We start from the raw sequence: 16,322 nt of genomic DNA, 5'->3' as shown, positions 1-16,322 counted from the left end.
CTGAAGAGGGGCCAAAGACAAATGGTTGCTCTGAAATGTGGAAGAGTCAGCTCTGCAAGTAATCTACTGTGCCACTAATCTACTATCTAATCTAATCTATCCCACTTTTTTGTTTCATTAAAAGTCTTTGACATCTCTCCTTAACTCTCAGATTAGAGCTTTTATTTTATCTGCCTCATTTTATGTCACAATAACTTTCTGAAGAAAAAACAACTCTGGCATTTACTTTTAACTACTAGATTTGTTTCTATTAAAATTAACCAACTATTTCCCCCACCCAGTGAATTTGGGCATTATTCTTGAATACTGTAATTAGAAAACAACAGGGAGTATCTGTGTATTTACATACAGAAAAATACAGTAAAATGTGCTATAAAAGATTTTTTTAAATGGTACCACTATATACGGTACTTATACCCTATATAGGCCTCTAGGCCTGGAATTTGCTCTGGGTGAGTCAGTAAGTGAGTGGTGATTAAATGTGAAGGCCCAGGACATTACTGTACACTACTGTGAACCTTATAAATACTGCAAACTTAGGCTACTCTAAATTTATGAAAACATATTTTTCTTTCTTCAATAATGAATTAAGGTACAAAAATATCTTTAGAATATAAAGATACAAAAAAGATACAAAAACATCTTTATTCTTTATATCCTCATTCTATAAGTTTTCTCTACTGTTAAATATAAATACTTTTTTTAAACTTTTAAACTTTTTTGTTTAAAACCAAGACACAAACATACATATTAGCCTAGGCCTACCCAGGGCCAGGATTATCAAGACATCCCTAGCAACAAGAGTTTTTCAGCTCCATTATAATCTTATGAGATGACCATCATAGATAGTTAAGCATTGACCAAAACACTGTTATACAGCGCATGACTATACTTATTTTTTGTCAATTGTCATGCTAAATACTGGCGATTTGGGGAAAATATTGTTGTGCTAAATACTAGTGATTAAGAAAAAAGGTTCCCTTTAATGATCTTACAGGTTAGATAGGGGAGATAAACATATACAAAATTTCAAGAAATGTAATAAATGCTCCAAAAAATTACAGAGCTTTTTGTTTTAAAGCAGAGGAGAAACTAGCTCTGCCTACACAAATTAGGAAAAGTCCCACAGATGATTTTGAGTTGAACTTTAATGGATACATAGGTTACTGACAGGGAAACAGGCACAAATTAGATGCTGAATAGATATTTACTAGATAAGCTCTACACTCAAATTGGTATTTTTGCTTGTTGCTTTTATTTTCTTTTTGTTTTTTTTTATTGAAAATGGATATTTTTAACGATGTTTATTTTCACTGGACAAAGACAAAAGAGCAAAAGATGGGAGTGAAATACTTTAAAACATATTTCTAATAAATATATAAAGTTCTATTAATCTTAGGAACAACCTCTAATCTGAGAAGCAAAAGATAAACATCTTAATAATATTCTTGTTCACTAAATAACATTTCTACCAATTTTTCATGCAGATACAGAGTAAATATAACCTGATGAGTTATTTCCTTATGAAAGTAGCTAATATATCTAGGAGACAGTATTTATTTAGACTTCTATGTCAATTCAATAATACCCGGGCAGAGTTGAAACTCTGGCCAAAGCCATGGGCATCAAACCAAGGTAGCTGAAGGACACTAACAGCAATATAGCAAGGTGAACAGCAAGGCATGGACCACCTATTGGATGCTCCCCACAATCGCTTAAGGAAGCTTCTACTTCCCCTCAAGTATCCAAGACTTTAGCACGGGAATGAAATCAGAGCAGAGAGACACACTGAATTCTAATTGCGGTCACTCTAAATGAGAGCCCAGCTAGAGACCAGTCTCCCCAACAGTCAGGAGAAGACCAGTTCTAATACACTCACAGGAGAACAGAGCCCAGAAAAATCCATCCCTCATCCACATGTTCTAACTCTTCTATGAAGTAAGTTAGAATTCAAGGGGAAAACAGATAATATGACTGCCCACTTTAGAAGTTCTTCTTGACTAGGTTCTGGCCTCATGCAGAGGAAAGTAGTAATTCCAAAACATTGATCTGCATAAAAAATTATTTAGTTTCTTATTTGTTCTTCAGATTTCTAGGAACATTCCTGCTCTGAAAATTTTGACTCCGTGTTGTGGGATTAGGCAGGAATTTGCAACTTGAACAAGTAGTACAGATAATTAATCATTTGCTCAAAAAGTATTTGTCTAATATGTGCCAAGCACAGGTTTAGAGACTGGGACTATTATTTTCTAATGGAAAAGGACAGGAAATAGTAAATGAACATATATAAGTTAAAAAAACATTTTATATTGTAATATGTTATGAGGAAAATAAAAGGTAAAATAATAAAGTGTTTGAAGAAGTATTTAGACAAACTGCCAAGGAAAGCCTCTCTGAAATGAAGACATTTGAGCTGAATCCCAAATAATACAGGCAACATTACTGAGAATTGAGGTAAGAACATTCCAGAGACCATGAATATAAGTGGAAGTTCCTGATTTAGGAGAGAGTTTGGCACATTCTAGGAACAGAAATGTCATTGAAACCAGCACACAGTGAGAGAAAAAGTGGTAGAAGTTAAGGTAAGATGGATAAAGAGAGACCAAATTATTTAGAAACAGTCCCTGGCAAAAAGTTTGAATGTATTGTAAGTGCATAGGAATCCATTGAGAATTTAATCAGAAGAATAATCATATTAGATATATGTTAAAAATAACATTTTTATAACTGTGTAAGAAATGAGTATAGGGCGATAAGAGTGAAAGTAAAGAGACCAAAAACAGAAATATTAGGATGGTTCAAGTGTAACATGCCAGTGGCTGGGACTAAAGCAACAAAGGTCAGATTAGAAAGTGGTGTCAGATTTGGGGTATATTGTTAAGATAGAATTAATAATTCTTCTAACAGGTTGTTGCAGGGAGGAGAGAAAAGATGACCTATAGGAGTCACCAGATGACCCCTGAGCCACTAGTAGTATCATGGTACTGTTTCCTAAAGGAGAAAAGAGACTAGTGGAGAACTAGTTGTGAAACAGGGTATGTTTGGAAATAGAAGATTCTGTTTTGTTCATGATAATTTGGAGATGTCTATTTTACATGCAAATAGAGATTTTAAAACAGCTATTGGATACTTGAACCTACAGTTCAGTGAAGGCAATAGCCTATTGATGATACTTAAGGTTACAGGAATTGAGTACATTAACTAGAAAGATATTAAAGATAGAGGGAGAAAAGATAGAGTGGTGGTGGATGCTGGAAGAATTTTTAAAAGTTCTCCTAAATTTAGAGTTTGAGGAAAATAAGAGGAACCAAAATGGAAATTAAGAGCAGCTTTAAGTGACTCGAGGGGGAAAAAAAAAGAAGGAAAAGTCAAAAAGTTTTACCAGCCAGAAAAATGAATCACCATGCCAAGAGCTGCTACAATATTGAGTGGGAAGAATATCTAACAGCTACCACTGGATTTGGCTACACAGAGATCATCGTTGATCTGGCTGTTTATTTTGAATGGTAACAAGAATGACAAGAATGAAGTAAACATAGGACAGGATTACAGGGGGTCTTGGGTTCATGTTGGAGAAATAACACTTTACATAAATTGATTATCCCTTGTATGTTTAAATCTGTATATTTTAATGGCTTCAGAAATCTTTGGACCCTAAAACCTACTGAGGAATAAATTAATGTGTGTGCTAATGCTAAAGTCACAATGACACTCACTCTAGGCTCCAGATGACATCAAATGTCTCCTCACAATCTGAAAATAGTCTTTCTGTAAGTGTTCAGGAGAAAGCACTATCTCCTTAGATAATCTCTACAAACAGAGATTGTGGCTGTCTACTATACTCCCAAAAGTACTTTGTTTCTAATACAAACAGTTTGTATGTGTATTGCTTGTTTAACAGAAGTGGCTACAGGAGAGTAAAATTTTGATATTCCACTTTGCTCTAGTTTGTTGACCATTTTAAAGAGCATTTTATGCTATTTTTTCCATGGTTTTTACATATAGCAAAGATTTTTGAAGCATTCAAATTTCTTTTTTGTATGTATGCTTTTAGAAAATACCAATTTTCTAATGCCTTACTAATCCTATGGAAAGTTGTGTTCATCATTTACTTTGCAGCTACTGTTACAAACATTATTGTACTTCAAGAACAAAATAGAGTGCTGAGGTCAGCCTGGTACTAATGAAGTGGCTGAGAAATAAAAGGAGACAGAAAAAATAAAACTACATGCATGTAAATACCATCAAGGGAAGATAAAACAGACATGAAGTACATTTCAAAAGTAAGAAACATTAACAGAATAACAAGAAGTTGTTACTTAAAAAGAGTGTATATGAGTCAATAATCATTATGTCACTTATTGCAAAATGTTTTTGTTTACAATGCTTAAAATGTGAACTTATGTACCCACAATAGCGTCTTACCCAGTCCCAGTGTGTGAATGGTGGTATGAATATACACTGATTATCAGGACCTAAACAAAGGGAAGTTGCAGCTGGACTGAAAAGCCCTGCTGGTTCTCTTCCCACAATCCAGGGATATTCCAGAATCAGGCGATGCCCCTGTTGATGGATGCATAAGTAGATAAAGACTGGTGGATTCGTTCCAGGTTATAAACACTCTCAGTTTGGAGGCCTTGTTCAGCACCATCGCAGCTTCCTTGGAGATTTCAGAGCATGCGAGTTCTGATCCTCCTTTTGCTTTTCTTTGGAAAACACAAGAGCATTGCATAGCTCCATTATAGAATCCATCTAATTCATCTACTCCAGTCACTCAAAACACTTTCACTAAGGTTGCCTTAGATCAGTAGATATGGGAAATATCCAATGTTACCAGTACTCAAGTAAATTTTAGACTATGAGCTCCACAAGAACAGAGATGTTTACCTGCTTTGGTTACTAATTTATCCCTACTGCCTGAAACAGTACCTGAAATAAGGTATGTGCTCAAAGAATAATGTCCAGGACCTGAAATATTGTATGTGCTCAAATAATAATGTCCAGTTTTGCAAAGCCCCACAAAAGCTACATTTGTATTTGAAGTGAATGGGTGACACCATGGTAAACATGTTTTTATCTTGGTGGGAGAAAAGATTACTAGCACTCTCAGATGTTCTTAAAATATATTTTCCTGTGAAAACAATGTCTTCAGAAGTGTTCTGAGTCTCTGCTACTTGTAAATTAAATAATTCAATACTCAATTGAAAATCATTATCACTCTTATTACTCTAAATAAATGGCTGAGAAATTACTATGTGAAATAGAACACCTTCAAAATTTGAGGAATGACCAGATCATGATCTTTCAACCACGGACCCTGACAATCAAAGGAAAACACTGTGACTAAATAGTTCAGATAGAATGGCTGGTGTTATTACTTTAGCAACTTGGTTTAGCCATTTTAAATTCTGTCATCTCTTTTTGAACCACAAAAACCAACTATTCTGAGAAACAGAAAATTTCATATTACTATTTTACTCTGTGTAATCAAAATAAGTATTCTAGGGTTTAGAATATTGTTCCTAACTTTCTAAGACATGCAATACTTCTAAGAAACAGACAGGAATATAGACATAACTACAATGCTGATATTATTTCTTGTTTGTGTTCTGGCAGTCCTACATTAATTCCTGTAAGTTCCTCAATCTGGTCAGGTCTTCATAGCCAAAATAAAGTCACAGTTAACATTATTTCTTGAGAAAAGCAAGTAAAAGAAAATATGCTTTCCTGAATTATCTAAGCAAAATTTTGTTTAGCTATTTTTTGCCAAAATATTCACAATGTCAGTGGGTTTGTGATTTATGCTCTAAGTCAAAATGACTTTCCTTAAAACAGAACAATTATCTCCAATTCAATAATTTAATAATTTTTTTCAAAATGGTTCACCTATATTATTGAAATTTAAAATCTTAAAAAAATTTATTCATAAGAGGATAATAAATCACTAAGTATGTAGTCAATGCATATGGGAGAAAATGTGCTGCAGCCCAAACGCAAATGATTCCCCACTTTATACTGATTAAAATGTTTCATATATGGGTTTGACTTTTATAAGGAGGTGCTCTTGGGTATGTGTGAGATGGCCAATTATTTAATTTTTTAAAATCAATAATTGTAATTCTGGAAGGAAGAAGACCAACCACAGTCAATGCCAGATGTAGTATCACTTGAAATCCAGGTTCTTAAACTAAAAGAAACAATTAAAATGTGAAAGTATTGTGGCTATTTTTCATTTCAACAGCAGTTTTAAGTTTAAATAGATAGGATAAGTTGAATAAGAATACAATTAATATTTTTAAAAATTCTTCTATATTTCTTTATAAACAAAAAAAGATTATTTAAAAAGATATGAATACTTTTTTCAAGCTTTATGAGTGATGACTCTACATCCTTCTCTGCATTTCATTTAAAAAGACTGACCCAAAGGTGACCCTGCTATCATCATCTTATTGGGTAAAAAGTAGGAGGGAAATAGAATAGCGTGACTCAAGGTACTAATACCCTTTAATTGGTCTTCAGTTATTTTTCTTGGGTCTTCTCTACAGCTGACAGGCCAACTCAACCTACTGCCAACCAAGACCTGACTGGCACGAGGAAAGGTAATGCTGCTGAAACACTTGGAGAAAGTGATCCTTTTCACAGTAGTTAGTTGGGACATCACCATAGTTATTTCAGAATCACATTTTCTTCCTTTTAGTTATTGTTAAGTTTGAATATGACCTAGCATCACTTTAAAATTAATTTCTAACCTAAACCTAAGTTCTGGATAGTGTTATGTTCAAATTTATTTTTAACTTTACTTTGGGTTCCAGTCAAATTCGGATACCAACTAAATCATAGCAGCCATTGTGAATTCCGAACAAGAAGGCGTTTAACGTATTCCTACAGACAAATGTTGACAGTTAACTCCACAGGAAGTTGGGCTCATGATAATAATCGCAATTAACCCCTTAATTATTTTCAAATTTTATTCCTATAAAAGTCATAATTTTATTTGTTATGGAATAATTATTTTTTTAAAACATGTTTTTCAAATATTCATGAAAGCTGGATACTTCTACCATTTCACGGATTATTTCTTCTTACCAAGTGATGAGGGCAAATGCAAATGTAGCTGATTTGCAAAGTATGGTCTTATCTCTGTGATTTTTGTTTGTGCCAAAAGGAAATTACTATCATTTTATAGAATATTTTCTTTTGTTTACATATCATTTTACTGTGTGAATTGACAAGAGGTCTGTGATTCATCATAAAAACATTTTCAGTCTATAATCCTAAAAGATCACTAGCAAGTGAAGCATTAATAAGGAGCTTCATCCCACTTAAAGAAATACGAGTTTGCTTAGATTGTTCAAATTGATTCCAAATGAGTTCCATCGAATGGAAATTTGATGACATCGTATGGGCAGTTTTGAAGTCACTTTAGTAGACAGCCTTCCTAATCATTATTGCCTGAGAATCAGACGCTAATGGAGTCCAGCGGGCTTTCCATCCCCTATCTGAGGCTTTAATTCTGTGAATCTTTTTGGTAAAGTTCTACTTTGTAGTGATTCAAGTTTATATGAGTATGTCAATAACAATAGCTGCAACAAGACGAAGTTAGTAATTACTTCCTAAACATAATATATACTTAAATATAAAAAGTTTGGGGTATCATATATTATTATTGTCTAAAAAGATGATTTATTAAAATCAAATAAGCAAGTATGACACTGTATATACTCTTTTAGAAAAATAAGGCCAATTTATTTCTTTAAATATTTTAGTCAAAGCCACTGTAATTGTCATCTCTATACTTCTTATTAAAACAATCAAGTTAATCATATCAGTTATGATTACTGGAGAAGTATGTTATAAAGAAAACCGTCTCATAACCCTCCACTTCCCATTCCATCCTACACACTTCTGTTGGATTGATCATGGAATTATAGAATTTTAGAAATCTCTAAGTTCAAACCCTGGTTTTACAGGTAAGAAAATGTAAAGCCCAGGAAAGGAAAATCACTTGATCAAAGTTACAGAGGTAGAGATAAGGCCTGGTCTAGAATTCAGTCCTCCAAAAAATGTATAGTCATACACTTTCTAGTCCAAAAACACTCAATTGTTTTCTGTTGTTTATAAAGCCATGCCTAGCTTTTTAACCCATCATTATCTTAAAGGTGTCTACTTCTTCTGCTCTGAACTTTCCTTCCAATCTTATATTTCCCTTCTCATACAAGATTCCAATCAAATGTTCATGGCGATTCTCAAGACTTTCTCCTCTACTTGAAATATTTCTCTCCCTATTAAATACTGCATAGGCAAGCCTCACCTATATGTCATTTTTTCCACGCAAAGACTGCTGCTTCTCTTAACTGAAACTTTTATTAATAGAAAACCACTTTTGTGGCATTTTCTACTTTTTTTTCCCTCTTACAGTTGTTTTTCAGTATATGTTTCAACACTCTTCCTAAAATTGATGCTACTCATTGGCAAGGCCTGTATCATATTTACATTGATAATCTCAACACTTGACATAGTAATGATAATTTGATAATTCCGTTAATATTGTCAAAAATTAAATTCAGAAATTTTTACTCCAAGTTTGAGTTTTTACATTCTTTTGTTAAAATAAATTTTTCACATCGGCTAAATCTACCTGTAAATCTGGCTTTTTTTCTTAATCGAGGAAACATTGTATTCAAGTCACTCCTAAATTTCTAGTAACAAATTCTTTTAAATTAATTTTTTAAAAATTTATCTTTAGGTGCAATAATGAAGAGTTTTCTTCTAGTTGTCAATGCCCTGGCATTAACCCTGCCTTTTTTGGTAAGTTAATTTCATCTAACCAGATTGTACTGACTTGAAGAAAATTTTATTTAAGGGCTTTAACTATGCAAACTTCTAAATACAATTATACTTCATAGAACAAAATATCTACATAGTTGTTACATTTTTAAGGTTAATTTTTTAAATATTTATTTCTATTATAAAATCAAAGTCATGTTCTTTGGGATAATCATTTAGTTCTGTGAATTAAGAAATCACACTTAATCATGTATAGGAAACTTAAAATTCTCATACTATAGAGAAAATACATTCGGGGGAAAAACAATACTGAAAACATTTTAAAACTGTAAATGCATTAAGGATAATTCAGAAAGAATAAATACAGAAATCATAGTCTGGGAATCAGAAATTATTTTAATTGAGTTCCTATCTCACCCAGACTCCAATCTCTTTATGGAAACAAAATCCTTCAAAGGTCAACTTTGGTTAAGCTTTTTCACAAGTTTCAAAGACCTTGATACTTCTGCCTTTAATATTTGAATCATTAACTTTTGTTATATTCTTCCCCATTATGTCAATTGACTGACCCCTTTCCAGGGATCAATGGTTATAAACAGCTTGAAGGCTTGCAGGCATTATCTTGAATTATATGCAATGTTTTAAGGCTACTGGACTTAGAAAAAGGTTCTGTTTTTTTCTTTTAATTTTTTGACTTGTTTTTATTGTTGTTTTGGCTATTGCCTCTTTTTATTTTCTTGTTCATCTGGGTATTCTAGGCACTGACAAAGGAGGCAAGCATAAATAATGGTATATGTCCTCCTCCTAGATTGTAAAATTTTGAGGAACACTAGTCCTCGTTCTGTGAATCTCTGTAATATTTATTTATTATTAAGTTTAGACTTGCTTTTAAGTTAACATCTATTAATTAATTCTATTACCTGCATGTTGTGCTTGTGTATAACATGTCTATTAATTCTATTAGGTCAATTCTTGGAGTCAAAATTACCTTTTAAAACTTTGAGTTCTACAACTCAATACTTTGTGGTCACCTGAACATTTGGAACTTAGGTTGTCTCTTTGAGTAATAGGGCTTAAAGTTTAAATCATGAAATGATCTACAAATCCCTGCTGCATAGCAACCTCTTCCTGAGCTACCTGAGCCGGATTCGTCTTTCAAACATTCCTTCCCATTTTCACAAAGGCTTCAGGCCTCAGGGACATGAACAAATATACAGAAAATAAAATAAAATGTATTGATTTTACCATTCAATCTTATGAGTAGTCAAATTTATACAAATTAAAACATCAATGTGATACCATGTTATATGTACTATTTTATCCCTTCCCCCAAAATAAAAATAGTTAGATAATATTTTACTAGCACTTATGCACTAAACTGCATAAACACATAGCCTATTGGTGACATTATAATTTGACACAACTTTTCTATACCACAATTTCATAATTTCTATCAAAGAATCAAATCTCATTTGTGAAAAATCATTTTAAGGTATTAACAAAAATTATTAAAAAGGCCACTGGTATACAGATGTTAATCATCTCTCTGTTTATAATTAAAATTTTATCTTAATAGATAATGATAAGAAATAAACATTTCATGACATAATCATTGATCACTTAGTTATCAACTATAAAAATGTAACTATGAAACCTACGATATAAATAAAAAAAAGAGACACCACATTTCCTATAAAAATGCAGGATACTTTTTAGACAAGCATATACCAGGAATACATAACATAGGTTGATATCGCATTAAGGTATCTAGATTGTCAGAATTTTTTAAAGTATACTTTCTACAATATTCATATTACTTCTTTTTTTTTCTTTTTTTTTTGAGACAGAGTCTCGCTTGGTCGCCCAGGTTGGAGTGCAGTGGCACAATCTTGGCTCACTGCAACCTCTGCTTCCCAGGTTTAAGCGATTTTCCTGCCTCAGCCTCCCAAATAGCTGGGACTACAAGTGCCCGCCACCATGCCCAGCTAATTTTTGTATTTTTAGTAGAGGCAGGGTTTCACCATGTTGGCCAGGCTGGTCTTGAACCCCTGACCTCAGATGATCCACCCACCTCTGCCTCCCAAAGTGCTAGGATTACAGGGTGGGACACGTGCCCGGCCCCATATTGCTTCTCTACATTTTAAACTAATGATTTAATATATTTAAAGAAAAGCAAGTCTTTGTCTCAAAGCAAGGAAACTTTATTACCTTCTCAAATTTCTGATTTTCTATACTCACACCTTCCAAAAGGTTTCTAGAGTCATTTTATACCCAAGGAATACATGTGTAATGTCCTAAAACAGAACTGTCAATTTAAAAATATTTAATATTATACGTCCTTTCAAAAGTTTCTAAAAGCTTTGGAGTTTTTAGTTTTATAAATATGTGTCCATAAAAATTGTTTTCTCACTCCTGATTCTCTAAATATGTCACAATCCAAAACTAAGAAAAGCGCTATAAAAACAAATGAAAGATGGTATTAAAAACACTATTATTTATATGTTAAGGTTATGCAAGAGGCAATATTTTAAATCTTCTAAGTAAACCTTATGAATCATCTTAGCATGAGAGCAGAGAAAGGAAAAAAGGCTCAATGCTCCTCTAATTTTTAACAATCTAACAATGTATATTTAATAAAAACTAAATAGAAATTATTCATATTTTTCATTTAAGCATATTTGTTGGCATGGGAGTCAGATGACTAGATTTTTCTCACAGTGACTTTTTCATTCTAGGTGGTGATATTTAAAGACAATATAAACATGAAGTTTATTATTACTAATCAGTTAGACTACTGTTGCTTCTTAAGTAGTCCACAGGCCTCATAGATCACTCATGAAAAATGTTTTAAAAAATAAAAAGAAAACATATTTTGTCTTTAACACAAAAGATTTTTTTAACTGATTTAAGTACTTTTTTTTTTTCTTTTTTAACTTATTTCTCATCATTTCTTCTTCTGGAACTCCCCAGGCTGCAGAGGTTCAAAACCAGAAACAACCAGCAGTAAGTCCATTTTAATTACTTCTGTTACAGGCATGAACTACAAAATATATTCTGCAAAGGTCAATCGTATTATAGATGCCTTCTGTCTAAAACCTAAATATTTCATTTCCATAAAACAATCTAATAATATTTGCAAGAAAATAATTTCAGCAACAGGTGATATGAATCAACATTGATGTTCATCTGAAAGTTTTATTTTCTTATATAACCCAAATCATGTATCTTTGGTTTTCATGTATACTTAGCAATATGAGAAAACTCTTTCAACATTTCATGTTGGAAAAAAATGAAAACATAAGTAAAGCTTAATATTTCCCCTTTCCACTTTTTAAGACAAGGGAAGATCCTTTTCTGACCCATCTTTGAATACTTCTCATACATCTATATTTACTTCCCCTTTCGTTTCCCAAATATGTTTGAATACATTTAAATGTGTCTCGTTTTAGGAGAAATGTTTGCTTTGTAGTATAATTTTGTCAATTTATTTCTATTCATATGGAAAGGTCTACTGACAAATTTTTAAACAGAGGCACATAGATATAGACAATTCTTTATCTAATCTTTTGTGAAGAAAATTAAACCAAAAAAAATCCAAAATCTAAATCCAGGAATCTCTCCACATCACATTATGTTACTATTCTGCTATAGTTTAGGAAAAAATAAATGTGCTCTTGGGCTAATTTTTAAATGAATAAAATTTGAGACCAATTACAAATATGTGGTGAGAATACATATGTGTGTGTGTGCCATTCTGTGTGTGTCTGCATGTTGTGCTTGTGTATAACATGTCAAAGTTCTCAATGAGATTTTTCTCTGTGTTGTACCTACAATAGCTAACATATAAGATCACTTTCCATATATGCCAATCTCTGGGCAATATGGTTTACATTATGAATAAACTCATCTAATTTCTTGAAACAAATATTATATTAATATTATCAAAATAATATTTATAATATTGAAAATCATAAAGTGGAAAGGCAATGTACAAATCAACATCTTATAAAATAATATTGCTGCTGGGTTCCATACTTCTAATATCTTACTCAGTGGTAAATACTATATTATTTCAAAAAATGCAGATTTAAGGTATTTCCACATTTGGGTCTATAATAATAATATTCTGTATAATTCATTTTTTTTTGCAGTGCCATGAGAATGATGAAAGACCATTCTATCAGAAAACAGCTCCATATGTCCCAATGTATTATGTGCCAAATAGCTATCCTTATTATGGAACCAATTTGTACCAACGTAGACCAGCTATAGCAATTAATAATCCATATGTGCCTCGCACATATTATGCAAACCCAGCTGTAGTTAGGCCACATGCCCAAATTCCTCAGCGGCAATACCTGCCAAATAGCCACCCACCCACTGTGGTACATCGCCCAAACCTGCATCCATCATTTATTGCCATCCCCCCAAAGAAAATTCAGGATAAAATAATCATCCCTACCATCAATACCATTGGTACTGTTGAACCTACACCAACTCCTGCCACTGAACCAACGGTGGACAGTGTAGTCACTTCAGAAGCTTTTTCAGAGTCCATCATCACGAGCACCCCTGAGACAACCACAGTCGCAGTTACTCCACCTACGGCATAAAAACACCAAGGAAATATCAAAGAACACAACGCAGGTAAATTAACAGTATATAAAATGAGTAATTCCGACAAGAAGCATGGATTTATGAATACAACCATAAATTCTAAAATAGTACAAATAGATAAACTAAGTGTGTTACAGAAGAAGACAAAACAGGGTACTTACAGTTTTACCTTGGTAAACCCATAGCATTGATACACCAGATTCTGTTCCAACTAGAAATTTAAAATAATTTTATTTGACAAAATGAAAATAATTGGCAACTTTATTATCAAACTTTTTTCTGACAATTGGGACACTCTTAGAATGTAATAGTTTTATTTCATCCTTATTCACACACAAACTATGACAGTAGAGTAAAACAGCAAGTAACATTTTCATGATATTTCAAAAATAATTTTTAGAAGAAGTTATATAGAATATGAATTTGAGTAAATTTTAATTCTGTAACAATTCTCTTGCACTCTCATTGTAGTATGAACAGAGTAAAAGGAAATGATATGCTTCCATGCATTTCTTTATTTCAGACATCATTTCCAAAATGGTTCATGAAGTTAAGCCTCTCAAATTTCTCCTATTCTAAGATAAACCCATGGAAGAATTATAATGCTTAACTTGAAAAACACATAAATATTAAAAGGATACTTTCAGAACACAATGTGATGCAAAGTGTTACTATTTATTACTTGGACCAATGGATAATGGCAGAATATAAAATAATTTGAAACTTATGAGAAGAATTTAAACAAAGAGAATGATTAATAAAGTGGAAAATATCCAAAGAGTGTAAAATAATTTGGGGAGAAAGTTGCAAAATGTGGAGTTTCTTTACAACAAATATTTTCAGTCCATCAGATGTCTACATGTTTTATGATCTAAAATACCAGACAATGGTCTGTGATATCATGGGACTACCATTAGCCCAGAAAAGGTTGCTTCTTTCATCTGCTTGCCTAATGACCATAGGCTGGTCATTACTTTCTCTGAACTTTTATTTTCTCATAATTCTGGTTGCTGTAAGACTCAAGAGAGAATGCACATGGGAAAGGATTTTAAAAACTGATCAATCTGTAAAATGTCATGTATTGGAAAAGATAAAGTAAAATTCATACCAGTATCCTAAGTCTCCACTAAATGATAAAAACCGTACATAATTATGTCTGTTGATTCCCATAGTAACCATATGAAACAGATATTATTCCTATCTCAAATTTAGGGATAAAAACCAGTAGGACTGAGGACATTAAGTAAATTATCACAGCTAGAAATTGCAAATGGGAGGCAAACCAAACCTGTTTAATTTCAGATAGTGGGGCTTAATTACTATGTCATTTATTTTTATATGGGCTGTCTAACTTGCTGAAAAACAAGGAAAATACACTGTGATTTCCTTAGACTAGCATATGGGTAAATTGTGTTGTTTAGTTGCTGTTCAATAGGATATCCGTTAAGAAAAAGAGAACAAGAGCTGGTTAAACAGCTGGCTTATTATATTTTGGAGAACAAAATAAGAAAATTAATAAAGACAACATGAAAGCAAGTTATTTAATAAGTAGTTACATATTTTACTGATGCAAAACATAAAGAAGCATGTAAAAGAGTTTTTTTCTGTAAATATTACATAATGTCTATTATTTTCAGTTTACTATATGCCTATTTTAAATATTTAAGTTTAAATATGTAATCTGATTGACTTATTGGATACAGACATAAAAGAAAAATTGTGGAAGCTAAATAAATATATATCATGAGAACTGTTAACACACTATGAATAAATTTCTAAACTATCATTATTTTTTATAGGACTTGCTGAAACCAAATGACTACTTCACACTCTCCTTCAGCCATTTGTCTGCCTTCAGTCAACAGAAAATGTGATTTTCACAGATTCAGCTCTTCTCTCCTTACATTTTACATTCATGCCACATTCAATATTTTGATTCTTGCACAATAAAGCCAACTGATTGCAACTGATTCTTTGAGAGGAGTTTGCAAAGGTACCTCAGGGATCTCTGAAACTTTGAAATGCTATGACAAATTTAGTGTGAGTTAGAGTACACAAATTTACCAAAAGGCAGTGCTCATAGTTTCATCAGGTTCTCAAAGTGGTTCATGGTCTGACACTAAGAATTTCTCCTCTAGGATGACACTGGGACCAGAGAAAAGCCAAGCCATAGTGTTCCAATCCAGGGGACCACAGAGTGACTCTTGAGAGCCATGGGAACTCTAGAGTTAGCATTAAATTTAAGTGACCAAATGTATTGCTAACGTTAGTCTAGATTATTCCTGAGAGCAAATTCTGGGCACAGGCAAACTACAAATGTCCACAACTACAAACACAGATACGTTGCAAAATTATAGATGTTGACAGAGACTCTAAACATGCATGACCAGATTTCCCCACACTGGACTCCACAGTCTCACATCTGTTCAAACACACACACACACACACACACACACACACACCCACACACACACACACACATCACACACCAGAAAGCTTCTGGAATTCAGGTATTCCAGTTTGGAAAAACTCGTGAATATTCAAGGTCCAAGGATAGGACATAGTTGTTTTCTTAAACAAATATTGCAAGGAAAATCAGGTCACCTTTGTGCTTGGTCCATATTTAACACATCATGCCAGAAAAAATAAAACTCACTCAGCCCTTACAAAATGTTTACTGGTAACCTATCTAACCTTCTGCTGTGGCTCCCAACAGATGTGCTATTATTAGGATTGATTTACAGTGTTTTACCTGCTCTCTCACTCAAATAGAGAGTCTTGAACAGAGACATGGAAGGAATATGGCATGGCTAGACCTTATTTGCTATGATCATTAATGATATTATTAATTTCTTAAAAAACAAAGTAAATATGTGGAAAAGGCAAAGTTTATATCATTAATTAAAAATCTTATCACC

General features: G+C 32.8%; 1 protein-coding gene across 2 annotated transcripts; it reads left to right on the top strand.

The window, feature by feature from the left end:
• Positions 1-2,507: 2,507 nt before the first annotated feature.
• On the top strand, positions 2,508-15,374 carry CSN3 (casein kappa). Of its 2 annotated transcripts, XM_057302088.2 has the most exons (6): positions 2,508-2,582; positions 6,546-6,599; positions 8,747-8,808; positions 11,758-11,790; positions 12,939-13,434; positions 15,204-15,374. In XM_057302088.2, exons 3-5 carry the CDS (start codon positions 8,755-8,757, stop codon positions 13,398-13,400), a joined length of 549 nt encoding a protein of 182 aa, XP_057158071.1. In that variant the 5' UTR covers positions 2,508-2,582; positions 6,546-6,599; positions 8,747-8,754; the 3' UTR covers positions 13,401-13,434; positions 15,204-15,374. The 2 variants fall into 2 exon arrangements, with proteins under 2 accessions (XP_057158071.1, XP_003809047.2); XM_003808999.5 differs by lacking the exon at positions 2,508-2,582 and having other exon boundaries at positions 6,531-6,599.
• The last annotated feature ends 948 nt before the right edge of the window (positions 15,375-16,322 follow it).

This window comes from Pan paniscus, chromosome 3 (genome assembly GCF_029289425.2).
Source record: "Pan paniscus chromosome 3, NHGRI_mPanPan1-v2.0_pri, whole genome shotgun sequence".
NCBI lineage: Eukaryota > Metazoa > Chordata > Mammalia > Primates > Hominidae > Pan > Pan paniscus.
This window is presented reverse-complemented; position numbering and strand designations above follow the sequence as displayed.

Excerpts from the sequence above, each read along its gene's own strand:
- CSN3 (XM_057302088.2), top strand. The coding sequence starts at position 8,755 with ATGAAGAGTTTTCTTCTAGTTGTCAATGCCCTGGCATTAACCCTGCCT. Across the intron at positions 8,809-11,757 it reads CATTAACCCTGCCTTTTTTG|GCTGCAGAGGTTCAAAACCA; the intron begins GTAAGTTAATTT and ends GGAACTCCCCAG. Across the intron at positions 11,791-12,938 it reads AAAACCAGAAACAACCAGCA|TGCCATGAGAATGATGAAAG; the intron begins GTAAGTCCATTT and ends TTTTTTTTGCAG.